Source organism: Rhineura floridana, chromosome 1, assembly GCF_030035675.1.
Source record: "Rhineura floridana isolate rRhiFlo1 chromosome 1, rRhiFlo1.hap2, whole genome shotgun sequence".
NCBI classification, from domain to species: Eukaryota; Metazoa; Chordata; class Lepidosauria; order Squamata; family Rhineuridae; genus Rhineura; species Rhineura floridana.
The window spans coordinates 50,412,178-50,431,400 of NC_084480.1; the positions used below are offsets into that span (position 1 = coordinate 50,412,178).

Below are 19,223 nucleotides of genomic sequence, written 5' to 3' on the forward strand. Positions count from 1 at the left end.
AATTCAAAGGCCATATGAATACCACTTGAGGTGCACCAAACAATGGGGGAAGACTGTTGCCTTCCAGACCTTCCTATGGGCTTCCCTGAAGCATCTGAATAGCCACGTTAGAAATAGACAGAACCCTTGAGTCAGCAGGACCTGGTCCCATTTTTTAAAACCAATCCTAACAACAAAAAGTATTATTTAAATGAAACACTGTTTTATTGTATTTAATGTTGTTTCTTGCTTCGAGATTGTGTGAACAATGAAGAGCAAGTTATAAATAATTTTATATAATACAATATATAATAATAATTTTAATAAATAATAACATTTTAAAAAACAATAAAATAAACAATAACAAAACCCCAACCAATTATATGAAACGAGTACGCCTAATTCCTGTAAAGATTTCATACTCTGATTTGATGAAAAGAGAAAACTGAAAAACAAATAATTTGTTTGATGACAAAGAGTAAGGCATTCGGACAGCTGAATTGAAGCTAATCGTGCCAAATATGCTGCAGCTTCCAAGCAGTTCAATGGAATGAGTAAGTGCTTACTCATTCACATGTGGGAGGAATGCAAGGGTGGCTTGCCTTTGTTACACCCTCTGGGACTGAAGGATTGGTAGCCCAGTATGTGGTAGCAGCAGTGGTAAGAATGGCTGGGAACAACTTATGGAGGAGAAGCAAAAATGCAGAAGTTGTACTAGGGCAGAGAATTGTTGGCAAGGCAAATCAAATTTGTTGCCCATTTTAAAATGTTAATATTAGCAAGGGAAGCAAAAATTTTTAAAAGCCTAACTCCACATTTGCAACCCTTAGGTTACATTCTTTTAATTTAGAAGGTGGAAGATAAGTGGGGGTACTGACTTTAGGCATTAGAGGCTTGATTTCTTGGACTGCATCATGTAGCATAAAAGATGAAACACTACTACTCTTATTTATTGAACTAATGATTTTATAGAAATACTCTGTGTCTCCTGTCTTGCTTGTAATTGGTGGTAAACGGTTATTATCTAGATGCTCCTATTAACTTGCCCAGTAAATGGCTATACTCCACTGAATCCTTATGAGATGAATGAAAATCAGATTATCCTATTTAACCTAAAACGGCAGTGTCAGCAGGGTCTGCCTCCACTTGATAATCCCCAATTTGACATGCAATGAAATTATCCCACTGAAGCCAAAGACAAACTATAATTCTTGATATAATTACTGGGTTTAATGGGAGGAGGCAAAGCAGCCTTTCCCACTTGTGTCCCTTTATGAATACAAATGGAGCACCCACAAAGTCATAATTACTGTGCCAAACACAAATAAGCAAACTCCGTTCAGATATTGAAATTATTTTTCAGGATTTCTTGCTTCTCAAGGGGAAAAATCCATATATGTGGATTAAACATATAGATATATAGTTAGCAAAAAATGCAGACAGTAAAATATTACAACTGTGGGTTTTTAAAAAGTATTAAATATGAAGACTCCTTGTTACCAACTGACAAATATTTAAATCTTTTTAGGTCTAACGAACTTTCCAGGAATCAGGACCACTGCAGCTTACAATTGATAACAGCGACTTTAAAAATTCAATAGACTAGGACAGTGGTTCCCAACGTTTATGAGCACGGGACCCTCTTTATAAGCTGAAAAAAAATTGTGACCCCCTCCCCCCAGGGAAGCAGACTAGCTGCCAGGAAGGTAGGGGGAAAGCAGCCTTTCTTTGCAGGCTTGCTTCTTCTTGCACTCAGGTCCTGCTTGTGGGCTTCCCTCAGGCACCTGGTTGGCCACTGTGAGAACAGGATGCTGGACTAGATGGGCCACTGGCCTGATCCAGCAGGCTCTTCTTATGTTCTTTTTGCTTCACAAAAAGCCCTCTCCTCTTATTCTAAGTAAGGGCGCTGTCAGTAGCGGCAGTGCAAGGAGATGGGAATCAGTGATAGTAATCCCCTCTTCTTCCTGGTAGCTCCACCCTCGGCCTCCTTTGGCATCTGCCATGTATTTTATAGGCAGATGCCTGCCCTTAGTGCGCCTGAAAGACGCTCTGGCGCTTCAACAAAAGGCCTCCCCTCTCGTTTGTAGCAAGGGGGAGGTGTCATCTGCAGTGGCAATGGAAAGCAGACAGTGTAGAGGGAGTGAAATCTTTTTTAAAAAATTAATAAATAATTCATTTCTTTACTGTTCACGGACCCCTCTGGATTATGTCCCGGCCCCCAGGTTGGGAACCACTGGACTAGGACAAATTATTATGAGTAATATTAAATTAGCAGACTGCTAAATCTTGTCTACAGACCCATTAGAACAAATAGGCTTTTATGACTCTCTAATACATCCATCTTTCAGAAGGCTAAAATATTTAAAAGGCACACAACAAAAATCTTCAAAAACTAGAGATGAAAGTTATTTACTCAGCTCTGATAATGTATCAATTCTACCGAGACAAAAACAAATAACAGAAGCTTCCAAGTGATATGGTTCTTGTGGGTGATGAGATTTAAGGCAAGAATCACCCCTTTGCTGCCAGAAAGCAGGGCTTTATTTCTTTACAAATATGGATCTGAAGCCTTTCTGGCGATATACACTACACCTCCTCCTTCTACATTTAGGATGCAATCAAGGGTCAGGGAAGGCAACTAGATGTTAACCATTGCCCTATGTCGTTATAATGTGTACAGCCACAGAGCATGTAGAATATGAAATACGTTCTCCTTTCCCCTCTTCTGTCCCAACTTGACATGGCAGTGCAATAAATACCACTGCACTGACTACATAGCCGGGCTCTTACATTAATATGCTGTAACATAAGTTTGGAATCTGGCAATCCCATGCAGTGGCGTCACTAGGGTTGGTGTCACCTGGTGCGGTAACTCATGGTGTCACCCCCATGGACCTCCTCCCGTATCAGACCATACAGAACCCTTAGTAATGATTTTTGTACTAATGTTACTTGTAAATCGTAATTCCCATATATCACTGAATGTAATGGCAATAGTAGTGACATAAACAACTAGCAAAATTAAAATTACACCTTTGAATTACAATATCATACGCACAGCTCAAATTCTTGCTCTTATTACTAATGGGAGTTAATTACCTTGCATATGCCCATAGTAAATTTTCAGATACTTTCAGACCCTCAGCAATTTTCAAGTGGCCTACGTAGAAGAAAGGTTTGGGAACCCCTGGAATAAGACACCTGCTTATGTTCCTATGCTGCTCTCCCCCCTCATTTAGGGGCCTGGGATGCTTGTGTGTGGACACACCTCCTTACAATTATGGAAAGTGATTCTTAATAATAAGTCTCCAGACACAAAGTTACATAGGTATTTATCAGTTGTTTAGTAGAAAATTCAGAAGTGCAGAGTCCCTTCATGATAGTTACAGCCACATACACCCTTTTTTGCTCCTGGATTAAGAATGAGATCTTTGTTAATGCATTCTCTCACAACAACAAACATCTCTAGGAGCCAATCAGCATGAAAGTGGAGAGCGTTAGCAACTGAGAAGAGTCTTCTCAGTGGATGACTCATCTCCTTTCACTCTGATTGGCTCCAATCTGCAGAAAAGGCAAGGAAGCATATTAGAAGACTCTTCTCAGTGACTAACACACTCCCTTTTCATGCTGACTGTAGGATGCTTGGAGACATAGGGACCCTGCTCCCAAAAAAGCAGAGGGACTAAGATCCCCTGGGCGACTACCCTCCTGGTGCTTATGGACATGACCGTAATATATTTTGTAAAGTGCAAGTTCGATATTATTTATTAAGTGCGTTTAGGATTACACTGATGGCATTCCCAAATATGTACTTTCACACAGACTTTGGTTTTCCATAACACAATGTTTGTCCAAGCCTCCACACTTGGGGGGGGGCACTACTTGCACACCCCTTCCATAAGCACATCAAAGTTGGATACACACCTGAACCAAGAAATGCATGGTGTCTGCAGTATCCCTATTGTCAAAATATATATTTTTTTAAATATTTGTTGGCCATTCTTTTGAGCAGTGAACATTTCTGCTCATGTATCTAAAAAGATATTTTAAAGGCCAGCACAACAGCAAGAAGGTGCATGATACAAAAACCTGACAGAAGCAGCAGACATTCTACTTTGCAACTGAAAGACACATCCAGTTCTACAGCTAATTATACTTAGTGAAATCAAAGGGCTTTTGTACAGAGTGAACACAATCGAGGGACCTTTAAAAGGCAACTGTTTTCCTTACCTCATTGTTACTGTGCAGCTAGATAGTGATGCTATGGCACAATGCCTCCATGGGGAAAACGAAGCAAGGATCCATCAGTATGAGTCAGCTAAATGAATCTAACCTCTGCCTGCTTGTCTCCATTTTCTCTCTCACCAAGAGCACCAAGTATAAAGATTTACACTGAAGATTCAACTGTGGATGTAGGAGAATCCAGAGATCTGCTAAGCTATTGTGGTTCACTCACAGAGTTATTCCAGGAATAACACTTTCAGTTGCATTCAGAAATCTTAAGACTGCTCTCTGGAGTTTAGTAATAGTTGCACTACTTCAATTTTTGAAACAGCTTTGACTTTACAAGTTAGCAAAACTCCTATACAAAGGGACAGTGCATTTTCTTCACAGCACAGTGTATCCAGCATATACTGTAGTATAGAAACTTGCAATAGCTTGATTTCACTTTAGTCTAGGTTGATTTTTAGAGTAATACCCCACCTATCAACCCTAATAAAGACCCCCCCAAAAAGCAAATTTGATTTAAAACTACAAAATTATACAAATGCTGTAAAAACCAAGAGAATTTTTAAAAAAACAATAAAGTAACTTAGACACAAGTCGGCATAGCAAAACCAAACTCCTGCAAAGGGATGAAAAATTCAGAAAAGATCAAATAAACAAAATAGAAAGGTGAACAATACATCTGATGATAGTCATAAGAGAGGGAGCCACTTCCTCTGAAAGTGGCAGAACACAAAGTAGGGCCTCAGATGTTAAATTCTGTGGGCCGGCAGATTCATAACAATGCATGATCACTATCTTTTGAAGAGGTTAACTCTTTTTGTAAAGAAGGGTGATAAAATCAGGATTCATTTAAAACATTGATTTACAATATTGCTTCCCAATCCTTTAAGTGCTGGTATAGCACTTAAGTTAGCTGGTACAGGATGAACTGCTCCAGATAAAAGGAAAAGAAGTTTGTAGACCTCCATGCCATATTAATTTCTTCCTACCCACTATTATAAATATAAAATCTCTTTGGAATGGACAGCTGGTTTGTTTGTTTGTTTTGTTTTGCTGCGTTCCAAGTAAGCTCTAAGCTACTACAGTGGTAACAGTAGCACACAACTCTCCAGTCTGCACAAACTTCAGCATGCACCATGGAATCTTGTAGGAAATGAAACTGAATGGGAACAGTGTTTGTACGACACCAAAGTTCTCCCCACTGCATAGCATATGCCATGCCCAATAATCCAGCTGCAGGCACACATTTTGTAATTTATTTTAATATAGTCAAATAAAAAGTACCCCAGGTCAAATGCTTAGCAGGTGAACACTAGCATGCCACAACTCTCCAGTGGAGAAATAGCATTTAAATGGTGAGTATTTAGCAGCGAGCTGACCATTTGGTTACTACTTAAGCTTGTAGAGTCCCAATGCCCAATTGGTTTATCACTGCATATAATATTAGAATTAGAGGGATTACGAAGAGTTACGTTTAAAATGGAAATGTTTGCTGAACACTAACAACTTTTCTTTGAAACACAGTATCACAGGATAAACAGGTATAAATATGTTAATCAAAAAATTAGTATTAGAATACTGATGCCTCCAACATACAGCATTTTCCACAGACCAGTTAAGGCCAATTATGTTGTTTTAAAGCAGTTTAATACCAGTCACTTGAATGGAGGAAACAGGTTTAATTCAAACACTCCAATGTACAGACCAATACTATATTTATGCCATTCTGATAGTATCTGTGAGCAGAGGAGCAGGATAGACTGTATTATATTAAATAAGATACTTGGAAGTAAGTTTCACTGAATTCCATAGGACATGCTCCTCAAGTAAATGTGCATAGCACTGCAACTATGTATCATCCTCCCAAGGTATCTTGAAACAGATTGGTAAAAATGGGGGAATGGTAGAATCCAATTGGTGCCCTTGCACTCACAGGTCTTTTGATCCTGTGGATGCCTCCATTAACAGAAGAGAGGAAGCTATTTTTTTTTTTGCTGATTCCCCCTCCTTCCTGAAGCCCCCAGCCCCCAGAGAGTTGGGGACCTGCCAAAACATGGTGGAAGGTTGCGGGGGGGGGGCTGCAAAGGAAAGGGTGAATTGGCAAAAAATTCCGCTTCTGTTAGTAGACATGATAATTGTATAAGAAGCCCTTCTCATGTGTGGATGAACACTAACTGAACATTGTTTTGGGACTGAAATTCTTCACTGATCCTTCATCAGTTCTTTCCCCTTGTAGTTTCTGCTGTTGGACACTTTCAAGGACATAGTATGTGGCATGGCTTTGAGCCAGCAAGGCTGCACTTACTTGTGGTAGGCAGTCTCCTTGCTCTTCTGCAAATGGAAGAATCATTCTGGCTCCGCCCCCTACCCCTTGAACAAGCTGCTTACCACTGCATTATGACATTTGGAGTTCTTTGTTGTCATAGCAACCATTAATTAGACTTCTCTTTTTTTGACATAAAGGACATAATGCCAACATCAGTGCAAGGTTTTTCATTTAACTTCACTTTGTCTCATATAGCAAGGGTACTATAATCTCATCAAGTGCAAGCCTACTTTATGTATCACGAGGCTTAGGTACCTCCATTTTACAGGATTTCACTGCCTGTTGTGTGTGACTACAGGAACAGAAGCATCCTTGGCATAGCTTTGTAAGGAACAGCAGAACAAAAGCCTACACATGTTACAACATAAAGACAATGAAATGTGCAAATGTACAAGGCAAATTGCATTTCTAACAATGCAGCTAGGATAAACACAGATGCATCCAATAATGGTAAATTTTAGCCTTGAAGATGACCCTTGTTTTATTAATTTCTTAGAGATTTTTCAGGTTGAAAACAGATTGCTTTCAATATGGTTTTCCAGGTTTTTGTTCAAATACTGCAGTACTAAAAACACATCTATAACTGCATGCCATCAAGGTGGTGATGAATTAGTCACATGCAATTAAACTGTAACCCTACACAATGACAGATTAACCATACAAGTCTAGACAAAAAAAGCTAAAAATATTGTTCCTAGAAAATATTTCCTAGAGTACTTGAATTCTTTCCATTCAAAAAGATGATGAATATAATCCTGCTTCATTTGAAAAGAAGCAGAGGATTTGCATCATTTTAGTTCTTGTATAAAGCTGTCAAACACCCTGGCCTCATAAGAGACTTAACAGCCTTTGATCAAAGTGAGAAATTTGCTGCACTTATTCTCCTAAATTCATATCTAATCCTGCAGCACCACTACACACATTTGGATCCTTAGAAATGTACACCAAGCTCCATATCTGAAGGAGCTTCTCAGTTCTATTTTATGCTTCACACAACTAACATGGAAGCTGAAAGAAGGCAGGCCTTTTGTACATTAGTCTCATACTGTGCACACAGTGTTAGATCAAGCCCATGGTATTTCTTATGGCCTAATCCTGTGCCACTATATATATGCTTAGGATGGAACATGCCAAGGGGTATGCAGACTCACAAAACAGCATTGTGCCAGGATTAGAACAGCATTACAATAGTGCCACAAGTAGTTAAGATGTACAAATATTTAGGACACTAATATAAAAATTCTAATCTTCTTATTAAATCAGATTTTATATTAAATGCTTTAGGAATGAAATGTCCCCTGGCCTCTCCATCCATATACATCCATTACATAAAAAATGATGTATGATCAAACAAAGATGAAGCTGGCTCAAACTCAGCACAATGCACATGGTGTACAATACTATAAAGGCACTTTTCAATTTGTGGAACACAACCATTTGGATGACTACATCTGCGTATTTGTTTCACTCTTTTAAAGATGCCAAAAATAAATTAAAACCATTTCTTTTTTCTGAATTTGGAAAAAATTGCACTCGCCAACTGCAGTTTCTGCTGCAATGTCTGATGCAATACTGCAAGAAAATGATTGGAATTGCAGCAAAAAATACCCAGCATCATCCAACAGTGATGTGATGCAGGCCTACATAGTATGCAATGTATGAAAGACAATAATCAGAATGTCATTGGTCACAGCCAGTTCTAGGAATCTATAGCAGCTATGCAACAGCTCCTTATAATTCTGCCTTTATTGCTACCTATTATGCAGTTACCTTTGTAAAACAATAAATTATAATGTTACTACTACAGTTATGGAAAGATCCACCTCTAATAAAGGAGTGTAAGGGTGAAATCTATATATGGCATAGAATACAGTGGTAGAATGGACTCTACCACTTCAGTCTTTATGTGGACATTCACATTGCTTCCCTACATAAAGAACTTCCTGCAAGAAGAAAATTTGCATAGCAGGAAATGGGCTACTAGATATATGATGAGATATATGATATAGACTTTTATTTAAAAAATAAAATAAAATAAATTGAAGATTATTAAAAAATGACGACCCCTACCTAAAGCAATGCAGTCCATTTCTACAACCTCAATCTGCTGCACATGCACATCAAGGATAATTCTAACAAAGAGCAATCCTACCCAAGACTGGGAAGATATGAAGCAGCATATTCTGCACTGAATTTGCAGTTCTGTCAGGTTGTGCTAGCCAAGGTGGAAGGTGAGATCAGCTTTTGTTTCTTTCTTGCTGTGCCAGTTCTAGTCCTCTCCAGCAATGGATCAGCTCTGGACCCAACAGAGCCGTTACCACCCATTCTGTCCAAGCCTGTACAACAGCCAATTCTGGGGCCTTATGACAGCTACTGCTGGCATTAGCACAGTAGCATGTACTCCACCATGCTTTCAGCATGTACAATGGAGCCAGCATCCTAACTCCTTCCAGCAATGCTCCTAACTAACTGGGACTAGGCCAAGAAAACTTAGTTCAGTTTGGAAAACTCCTCCACCCTTTCCTGCATGGAAGAGAGATTCCTAAATGATTGGCAGGACCTTTCAGTAGCTCACTGCAACATATGGACAGATTCACCAGGTTGTGGGCACAGTCACCAAATTTCATGTTGGATGTGTGCAAACACTTGCCAGTGTTTTATGTAACTTGAGCATACTGATTACCAAATCAACATTAGCCACATAACCCAGCTCTCTCCATACAGAAGCCATGTTAACAACAACTGTCTTATGCAGGGGGCTGGATCTGGAAAAGCATGTGAACACACCAGCCAGTGGCTTGCAGCAAAGTCAGTCTGAGACTGGAGCTTTCCTTTCTTACCCAGCATACAAAGCTTTACTTAAGATTATCTATAAGCACTTGGGCATGCCTAAAGGGGACTTCTGAACTATTCTGATCCCACAGAAATAACAACAGTCTGTAACAGCACTAGCTACTTTTTCAAATTTACATGCCCTTCTACAACCACTTAAGAACTTTGCCCATTCACTGACATGCAGAGTTACATTGCAAAAAAAAGGGAAGGCAACTCTTTAACAGCTTAGGCTGAAGTCCTAACCCCAGCTACTCCAGAGTAAGCCACATTTAACTCAGTGGGACTTTCTTCTGCGCTGACGTGGTTAGGATTGCACTGTTATTCTTTCATTGCAAAACAACGGAACTTACAGGGAAAATGTAGATGTATTCAAAAGCATTTTTTCAAGAACAGAAACCCACTTGCAAAGTATGATACACAGCATAGTTATTTATTAAGACATACAGCCTGATTACATTTCCTTGGAATTAATTCCCACTGAGTTAAATGAGATTTACTTCCTAATAAGCATGTTTTGAATTAGACACTAATCCAACTCAGTGGAAGCCGGCGTTAAGTGGTGCCAGCACAAGAGAAGCCGGTGTAAAGTTTCACCGCATCAAATTGCCATTCTGGAGCCTCTGGGTTGGCTGAACGTGGCTCAGCTGGGAGCTTCTCCCAGGGACCTGCTCCTCCAAATACCCCTACAAGGGAGTCAGCCTCTCCATTGACTTCTATTGTATTAATTTTCTTAGACCAACCTTTTCCCCAGCATATCATTAGCCTGAACTGAGATCTACAGGAGAGCTCCAAACACAAGTTGGATGTGGCCTAAGTCCCCTCACGTTGGCTCCTCCCCTGACACACCACAAACATGCTCCTTTCTTGGGACTTATGCTGGCCTTGGCTAAGCAAGGGTGGACCAGCTCAGCCAGACTGAGAGACTCATGCTGGAGCAGCCTGGCTGAGCCAGGATTCAGCCGGCTCAGCTGGAGATCCGCTGCATCCAACAGCCTGGTACAAATGCAAGTTGGATTGCACCCTATGGCTGTGACCCTAAGTTTACATGCTTGACTGTATTTTCCACTGTCACGTACAGGGTTTTATTTTCAAACAGATATAGTCATGTTATTAGCCACAAATAATTCTATATAAATGAAGACACATTAACAAAATAAAGTGTTATCTCAAAGGCTCATTTTGCCCTAGGGGACAAAAATCAGTTTAATGAATTATACTAAAACCAAGTCTCATCATGTCAGTAGGTGTTTTACATTCTTTTATGCTGTGTATGGGTAAGACAGAAAGATAAGTCTTACCTCGCACATCAGGAGAGAATCGAGCTGAATGACGGGACACAAAAAGTTTAAGTTCTTGATCCAAGTTGCATTCTATTAGGTTTGTGTCCCATGATCGGATTCCTAAAAAATGAGACAAAATTCATATACATGTAATTCTTGGATAAGAACAGATTTGCATATTACTGAATTTAATATAATTTGTGCCCTGTCTGAAGTTTCTATGCCCTTAAAAGACACATGGTGGTAGTGGTGGTGGTTGTTTTTTTAAAAAACTTTTATCTATTTGCAGTTTTTATGGCCCAATCCTTCAACAAGCTGAGCATCCTCCAGTTTTTTTGAGTACAGTAGTTAGTGATAGAATTTCTGCTCCAGCCCTTATAAGCACAACTTTAAGAACCTTTACTAGTTTTGTTATTATGTAGCAAGATTATGAGAAGCCAACTGATATATTCTCAAACCTATTTACAACATAGTTAATTTGTTTTTTACATAAGTGTTGCATGCATATAATTCCAGTAATCTCTTCCCAGGAATTTTTTAGCCACTTTTTATTTTCTGAAGAGAAGAATAGAGGAAATTTGTTTTGCTTTTACAGCTGGGAAATTTTATTTATTTATTTATTGAATTTGTTAGTAGCTTTTCTACACACATATACACACTCAAAGCTTACAGTTAATAAAAAATTAAAATAAAAAAATAAAGATTAAAAAAATATTAAAAGTTTTTTTTAAAAAACAGTACATAAAGCAGTGGAGCAACCCTTCTTAGGAAGGCTACACAACAGAAAAGTTAAGAACCAAATGTAAAATATGAATTTTTGTAAAATATGAAATATGAGACTACCAATTTTTTAAAAACTCCTAAACTGACTGCTGATGCAATATAATGAGCAAATTAGTTATTCTGATTTATTTTGAAAGCATACATTTGGATTTAGGGCATCCTGCCTCAGTCAAGGCCACTGTATTTCCCTACCCACAATCACTAACTTGAATTACAATCTCCACTTCTTCACATATAATTACAATGGTTCGTTGATCACTCTTTACCCATATATGAAAGAATGGCTAAAACGCATGAAGTGGTGACTCATCTTGAATAACCAACATTTAGTTGGTATCTTTCACACTTTCATTTATCATCCCTCCCCCGATGGCTCAAGGACCTAATCCTTTGTCCCCCCAACTGTCACAGGAAGAAGAATCTTTATTTTTCTATTCTTCCTGCAATAGCAGGGAACATGGGCATTTCTGGCAGTCATACTGCAGTTGCACAGAAAAGCACGGACAATAATGCTGTAAATAGTAGCAGTTGCTACTGCAAGTACACCAATGTGCCAAATTATTCCTTCATGGGCTTTCATTTGATTTACAGCTTTTCCTAGTAAAGGGACTGTTGGGCTACATAGTTTGTGCTTGAATGAGGGCCTTCAGCTGACTTATCCTCTGATTCTTAAACAAATTTAAGGCTCTTGTGTGCCTGGAAGGGGAGGAAGTGTCTTGAACTGGGGGCCCTCTAGCAGCCAGCTTTCATTATCACCACTGTAAGATATGCAGACCAAGCTACATAGGGCTGGGTATACTGGCCTGAACACTGTCAACTGATCTCACAGACTGAGCCCTTCCTTCTAGGCTGGTCTGGCAGTCTGAGTAAGTCATTCCATTGGGTAGCACAAACTCTCTCTCACCTGGCTGCACATCTTCCTTTTCCTCCTTTGCACTTGCCTCACCTCATCTTTTATCAGCCCTGTACTGCCTCATCTTGCTTCAACTTATCTATCCAATATAAATATTTGACCTCCAGTCTGTTTACATAACCCGTCTGTAGCCCTGATCTTGCAACTGACCCCCTGGTCCCCTCAAGCCACGTCTTCTGCCTCTAGCCCTCATACCTATATTTCCATGTCCGAGCCACACTCTGTGGCAGCTTGTTGCAAGCTAGACCCCAGGCCTCACAACTTTTGTTTGGGACCCATATGTTTCAGACTTTCTTTTTCTAGTGAAGAAATCACACCCTTTGTCCTCTATAAGGCCTTGCTGTCTCCAGCACACACCATTATTGGCTGGATTTCCAGACTACTAAGGCATTTGGTACATCTGTGAAGTTCTAGCCCATAAGTAGCAGCTGCTGGCATGGATTGGGCTAAAGAAAAAAACATGTGGACATATTAGTGTAAAAGCAAGTAGGTAATAATTATACTTGATTTTGCCTATTAAAAATCCTGGAACTAATTCACATATATATCCATTTAAATAAAAACAAACACAGATGAATGTGCTGTACAGAAACTTTTAAACCAAAGTGTACTATTTAAAAAAAGAATTTTACTATTTACTTGAAAAAGGCTTGATTCAGCTCTCTACCAGACGCAAAACCTAAACATTTAACAGCATGTAATAATCAAGAACAGTTTTAGGATTGTTAACTTTTCTTTAAAAGCCTGCAAGCAATTATTCTACATGCGAGAATAAATGGAGATGTTTTGAAAACAAGTCCAAACTAGCTACCATGTTGTATTTCAAAAGGTCACCTGCCTTTTTTCAGACATCAGATACTAAACAAAACCAAAATGTGTAAGAAAATAGAAGAAAGTCTAAGTAGCCAAACTGTTTGGCTGATGTAAAAAAGGCAGTGGAGTCTTGAAGACCATGCTAATTCTTGTGCAAACATGGGCATATTTAGCATTTAATCCAGGGAAGGGGAATCTGTGAACCTCCTGATGCTGATGGACTACAACTACCATAATCGTCTATCATTGTCTATCCTGGATGGAGCTGATGGGAGTTTAAATCCAACAACATCAGAAAGGCCATAATGTAATCATCCCTTATTTAATCTCTGGAGTTTGGAAGCATGGAGTGGATCACTAATGGGGAGGAGCTACTCTCAACTACAACAGTGCAGTAAAACTAGCATGAATTCACACCGCTAGTTGGAAAATTACCTCCATCCTAATCCCCTCAGCAAATATACTTCATACTTCAGTGTTGAGAACTATGTTGTGGCTAAGAAGAAGTCTTTTCAAGAGATCTTGCAAATCATACCAAGCTTTTAAAAATTCTGTAAGAGCAATTTTAAATTCCAGCATTTACTGGTTTCAACTCAGGTTGTTTGCAATAACAAAATCTCATTAAGAGGGAGGAAATGTCCAGTTTCCCTGTCAACAATGCAATTCTTAGAAGTAGTGGTTATATTGTTAGCACTAAAACACAGTGGCTCCAATAGTGATTTTGTACCACCAATTGTCATTCACAGTTGTTTGGTCCTTCTGTGGTACATGACTGTGGCAAAAAAGTGGGGGGGGTGTCTTAGACAATTTTCATAGTACATTATTAAATAGAAATGGACTGCCTTCAAGTCGATTGTGACTTATGGCAACCCTACTAATAGGGTTTTCATGGTGACTAGTATTCAGAGGGGGTTCACCATTGCCTTCCTCTGAGGCAGAGAGGCAGTGACTGGCCCAAGGTCACCCAGTGAGCTTCATGGCTGTGTGGGGATTTGAATCCTGTTCTCCCAGGTCGTAGTCCAACACTCTAACCATTACGCCACACTGGCTCTCAGTCCATTATTTCCTAGTTTTAAACCAACTTCTCCAACAGATGAGATATGCCAGACTTAAATGTTATAGAACTCTTATAAATTTTGGAAAACAGGCTACAGTAAATAAAGGTATCCTGTATAAGCACCAATCGGAGGGAGGTCTGGGAGTTCTCCAGTTACAATTATACTATGAGGCTTGTAACCTTAAACAGCTCCTCTAAGTTATTAAGGGTAACCATGGACACATAATGAGAAGAGATGATTCACTAGAAAATACAATAATGCTGGAAAAACAGAAGGGAGTAGAAAAAGAGGAAGACCAAACAAGAGGTGGATTGATTCCATAAAGGAAGCCACAGACGTGAACTTACAAGATATGGACAGGGTGGTTTATAACAGATGCTGTTGGAGTTTGCTGATTCATAGGGTTGCCATAAGTTGTAATCAACTTGAAGGCATATAACAACAAACAACAAAATGACGTAGAATGGGTGAGGATGGAGATCCCCTGTTCACAAAACTCCGATATAGAGTGTTGTCCTTTTTGTAAGTTAACCCTTGCAAGTTTACAAAGAATATAGAAGCTACATTAACAGCTGGTATAGCACAATGGGGAGGAGAGCCTGGCTGGGAGTCCAGAGTCTGTGAGTTCAAATCCCCGCTCGTGTCTCCTGGGTGTCAAGGGTCAGCTAAAGATCACCCCCACAGTGAGTGGCTGAGGGGTTACATGCCCTGCCACCTGTGCAGCTGTGGGCAAGCTGCACAGTCCCAAGGAGCCCAGTTGCCCCCCAGCTGTCAGCTGCGGGCAAGGAAGGGGCTGGCTTGTGCAGCTGTGGCAAGCTGAGCAGGCCCTAGCCAGCTGGGGAGGACTAGCCTCAGAGGGAGGCAATGGTAAACCCCCTCTGAATACCACTTACCATGAAAACCCTAGTCATAGGGTAGCCATAAGTCGGGATTGACTTGAAGGCAGTCCATTTCCATTTTTTCAGAAGCTACATTACTTATCTGGAAAAAATGGAGGGAGGTATTAGCCCCAAGGGAGTCACCGCTGCTTCCATTTTTAGAGCATCCTCGTCTTCATGATATATATATTGTCAATTTAGAGGTTGGGAACAGAAAGTCCTTTATAGGCTGTTAGATTTGTTTGAAATGGTATTCCTCTTACCATGGAGCAAATAAAGGATAAGCTGGGGAAATTCCATACCACATGATTTCACATGACACAAATTCAGTCTTTTAGTAAATATCTCTTGTGAGAACAGGGACCACCAGAACATTTACCTTTTATGAAAGTCTTTGTATTAGCTGTAGGTAACGTGAAGGGTATGATTTCTATAATATACAAAGGATTGATTTCAGCACTATATGGAGAGTGCTTGGGACTGAAACTGGTCTGGGAAGGTGACTTAGCTAAGCAGATAGATGTAACAAGATGGAATGGGCAGTGACAGAGGGTGCCACTTTGCACCATATTGGCTCGCATCAAGGAATTGTTTTTGAAAGTGATGTTCCAATAGTATTGCACACCCTCAAAATTAAGTCAAATTAATGCTGCTGTCTTGTCTGACTGTTGGAGAGGTTGCCACGAGAGGGGGACGTGGTGGTCATGCCCTGTCATGGCAGCCTTCTGGAATAGAATATTTCAGGAAATTTCAGAGATCACTGTTCAGATTATACCACCTAATCCTGAACTAGAATTACTAGGTCTGCTTTATAAGTAATTAATATATTTTCCACTGGCTTCAGCAAAGTTAAAAATAGTGCAGCATTGGGGGTCAGTAACACCATTCACTATTGAAGGCTGGTGGAGGAAGGTATGGCAGATTGCACCTAACAAATTAAATAGAGGCATTCTAAAGGAAGATACATTTGAGGGTATCTGATGGTCGCTTTTAACTTTTGCAACCAGCTATCGATGTGTCCATCAGTCTTTTTCTACTTTTTGGATAGGAGCACTTCAGAGAGTGTGATTGTATACAGTACTTTTCTTTCAATTTCTGCTGCAGCTGCCTATCACACACCTATGTATTTTTCTCCTCTTGACATTGACCAGACATTTTATTTATATACTGTATATGCGCGCACACACACACACACATTCCCCTTTTATTCTTGTTGTATTTTTTCTTGTTTGTGTTCAAAAATAAACATATATTAACAAAACAAAGAACTCTTCATAAGAGTTATATGTGATGGTTAAACAAAGTCGGGAATATATTGATTATGGCAAAATGAAATACTTATAGATTGACTTTAGATGGAAAGAAAAAACAATGGAATTTGCTGATGGACTGTGCTGATTCAATATAACCAAAATAATACTATGTATAACGTTAGACATTTGTGATTCAATCCATTGTTTGATTGTTCTGCATGAAGGTGTGACTGTATATTATGGTTAAATTAAGGAATTTTTCAAAAAAGTGAAATATGCAGCTGTGTACAGTGATGTGGGCGGGAAACTTTTCCATGGTAAAGCTTATATATTATTCTGCAGAATATTTTCAATTTCAAAGAATGCATTGTTCCATAAAATTAAATCAACAAAAATGGAAAAAATACCCATCAAATTGAAAGTGCCTAAAGTTTAAATCAACTTTATTATGAAACTTCCCTAGGAAACACATGCATGAAAATATATCCCCAGATTAGTCCAACAATTCAAGTATGCTAAAAATCAGTACGTTAGGAATCTTTACTGCCTTAGGTTTTTTTTTCTGAATTCAGATTTTCCCAGGAAACATCATTATACTGGATTAAATTAGAATGGACCTTCATTGCTGCTCATTGTGGAAACTTCCAAGATTCAGCAATGACCACTAGTGTCCAAGTCCAAAAAGGGAAAAGGGTGATTCACACATTGAATTTTCATCCAGTGGTTTATGACTTCATTAATGGTTCTCAACCAAATGCAAAAAAACCTGTGTCCACTGAAATGGATAAGGAGAAAGGAAGGTTCTTCCTACAATTAAGAACATACAAAGGTGCCTTATACTAGGTTAAATTATTTGTCCTTCTAGCATAGGACTGTCTACTTGCTCTCTGATCCTCTTGCAACTGGAGATGCCAGGATTGGACTTTGGACCATCTGCTCACAAAGCATGTGCTCTACCACCAAGCTACAAAACCTCCCTTTAAGGAAAACAAATGCCTAAAAGGTATAGCCCCCACTTCTTCTAGTAACATGGAACTATCCTGGAACTGAACCCAGGATTCATTGCAGCCAAAGCAATAATCATACCCCAACAGACCAACAAGCCTGAGTTTACCAAATGATCCGTGGTGACCAATTTCACACATGCAAATCACCTCTTTATTCTATACTCAATGAGCGATGAACATGCCATGCATGAATCATCCCTTACAAACACTTGGAGGTTAGCATAAGGCTGCAGTACAACACAATTGTGTGTATACAGCTGTCAAAGTCAACAAGAGGTAAGATGAAATATCAAGAACATAGTTTTCAATGATATTTATTCTTTGTTATCGCTTGCCTAAACTGTATACAGCCAGTGATTTAACATTAATAAGAAGGAATGAATTACTTCCTAGCAGTTCTTTGTTCAATCCAGCGTAAGAAAATATCCAAGAGAGGATGTTCTGACACAGTACAGTTGCTTATTTTAGAGATACAGATTTGGTATCTGGTTTGAATCTGACTTTCATTTACTATTTCATAGCACTTTTACTATTTATTCAGAGTATATTTAATCATTTGTTAAATGCAGCACAGGATCACAGCATTCATATTACATGGTTTCCAGATTTCGGAGTTTCCAGTTATCCAAAATATTTCATAGTGTGCAGCATACACATAATATATCCACATGATGAATGTTCCTGAATAACATAGATCTGAACACACACGTTTTTGTGGGGTCAGATTTGCAGTAATAATTCATGATCAAACCACCTGGAGATGAGCTACCTGGTTATAGAAAAGTTGGTAGCCAAATTCAGCAATTTTAAGGATGCCTTCTTTGGTAAGAAATAAATATATAAAAAAACTTTAGCCATATATAATTCTCAGGTGCATTCCATGCAGTTCTCTTGAGACAAATTGGGAATTGCGTGGATCCAAGCCACAACTATGGCTTGAAAACAAAAACTTATTAACAATCCATTGCCAATCATCCTCTTCAATACAGCTGCATGATTCAGCAGTTCTGACAGAAACCCAACACAAAATTCACTAATAGCGAAACATCTGTAAAAATATATATAGTTTGTTGCTATTAATGTGAGTGACCAAAGGAATTCCAATTGAGTTAGGGTTCTTTCTTCTGTAAGAAGAGAAGCAGGTCTGACAGTAGACCCTTCACTAGCAACCTTGACACGCCCACAAATCTTGAGTTTTATACAGATCCAACCGTCATCCTTGTAAGTAATGAAAAACGGTAGTTGTGAATTAAAATAAGCATCCTAGTGGAAATTCTTAGATTATGTTGGGTAAAGCTGCAACCTCAAAGTCCCTCCTGAGAATATTTAGAACAAAAACCAAATCTTCATCTTCCAGATGATTCAGGATAAATCTTTAGTAAGTCATCAGTACATGAAATCTCCTCAGATTTCTCCGCAGTCATTCTCATTAATCCAACTTCTTCAAGGGTGGTGCCCAAGAAGCAAAACTGAGAGCACAGATAAGTTACCTTAAATCTTGAAGGCCTTGTTGTGAATGCATACTTCAATTGAGAAGCTACTGCTTGTAGTTCATTAAGCATCTAAGGAGAGATTTAATCAGGCTCCCTGGGGGGGGGGGAATCTACAGTCCTGCATTTCTAAATATATTATCTCTTACTGTCAATTTCTAACCCAGTATTTTAAGAGGAGACATTGCTTCCAAGCAACAACTACCAAACAATACAGCAAGAAAAAACTGTAGGTACAGAACTTAGGGCTTCAGCATTTATTTTGTGTGGGGGAGGAAATTGACATCAGATGCCTTGAAGGCATAACTCACATCCATTTACTATATTAATTATTAATAACTTGGAGTAAAATGCAGCTAGTTCAGGCTTAACCTAAAA

General features: G+C 39.1%; 1 protein-coding gene across 1 annotated transcript in view; it reads right to left on the reverse strand.

Moving 5' to 3' along the window:
- MAP1B (microtubule associated protein 1B) overlaps nt 1-19,223 on the reverse strand; it is a 107,881-nt gene that overhangs the window by 85,996 nt on the left and 2,662 nt on the right. Inside the window, exon 2 of the mRNA XM_061621284.1 lies at nt 10,669-10,770. Coding sequence (XP_061477268.1) covers nt 10,669-10,770 — 102 coding nt within the window. The remainder of the gene's footprint in view (nt 1-10,668; nt 10,771-19,223) is intronic.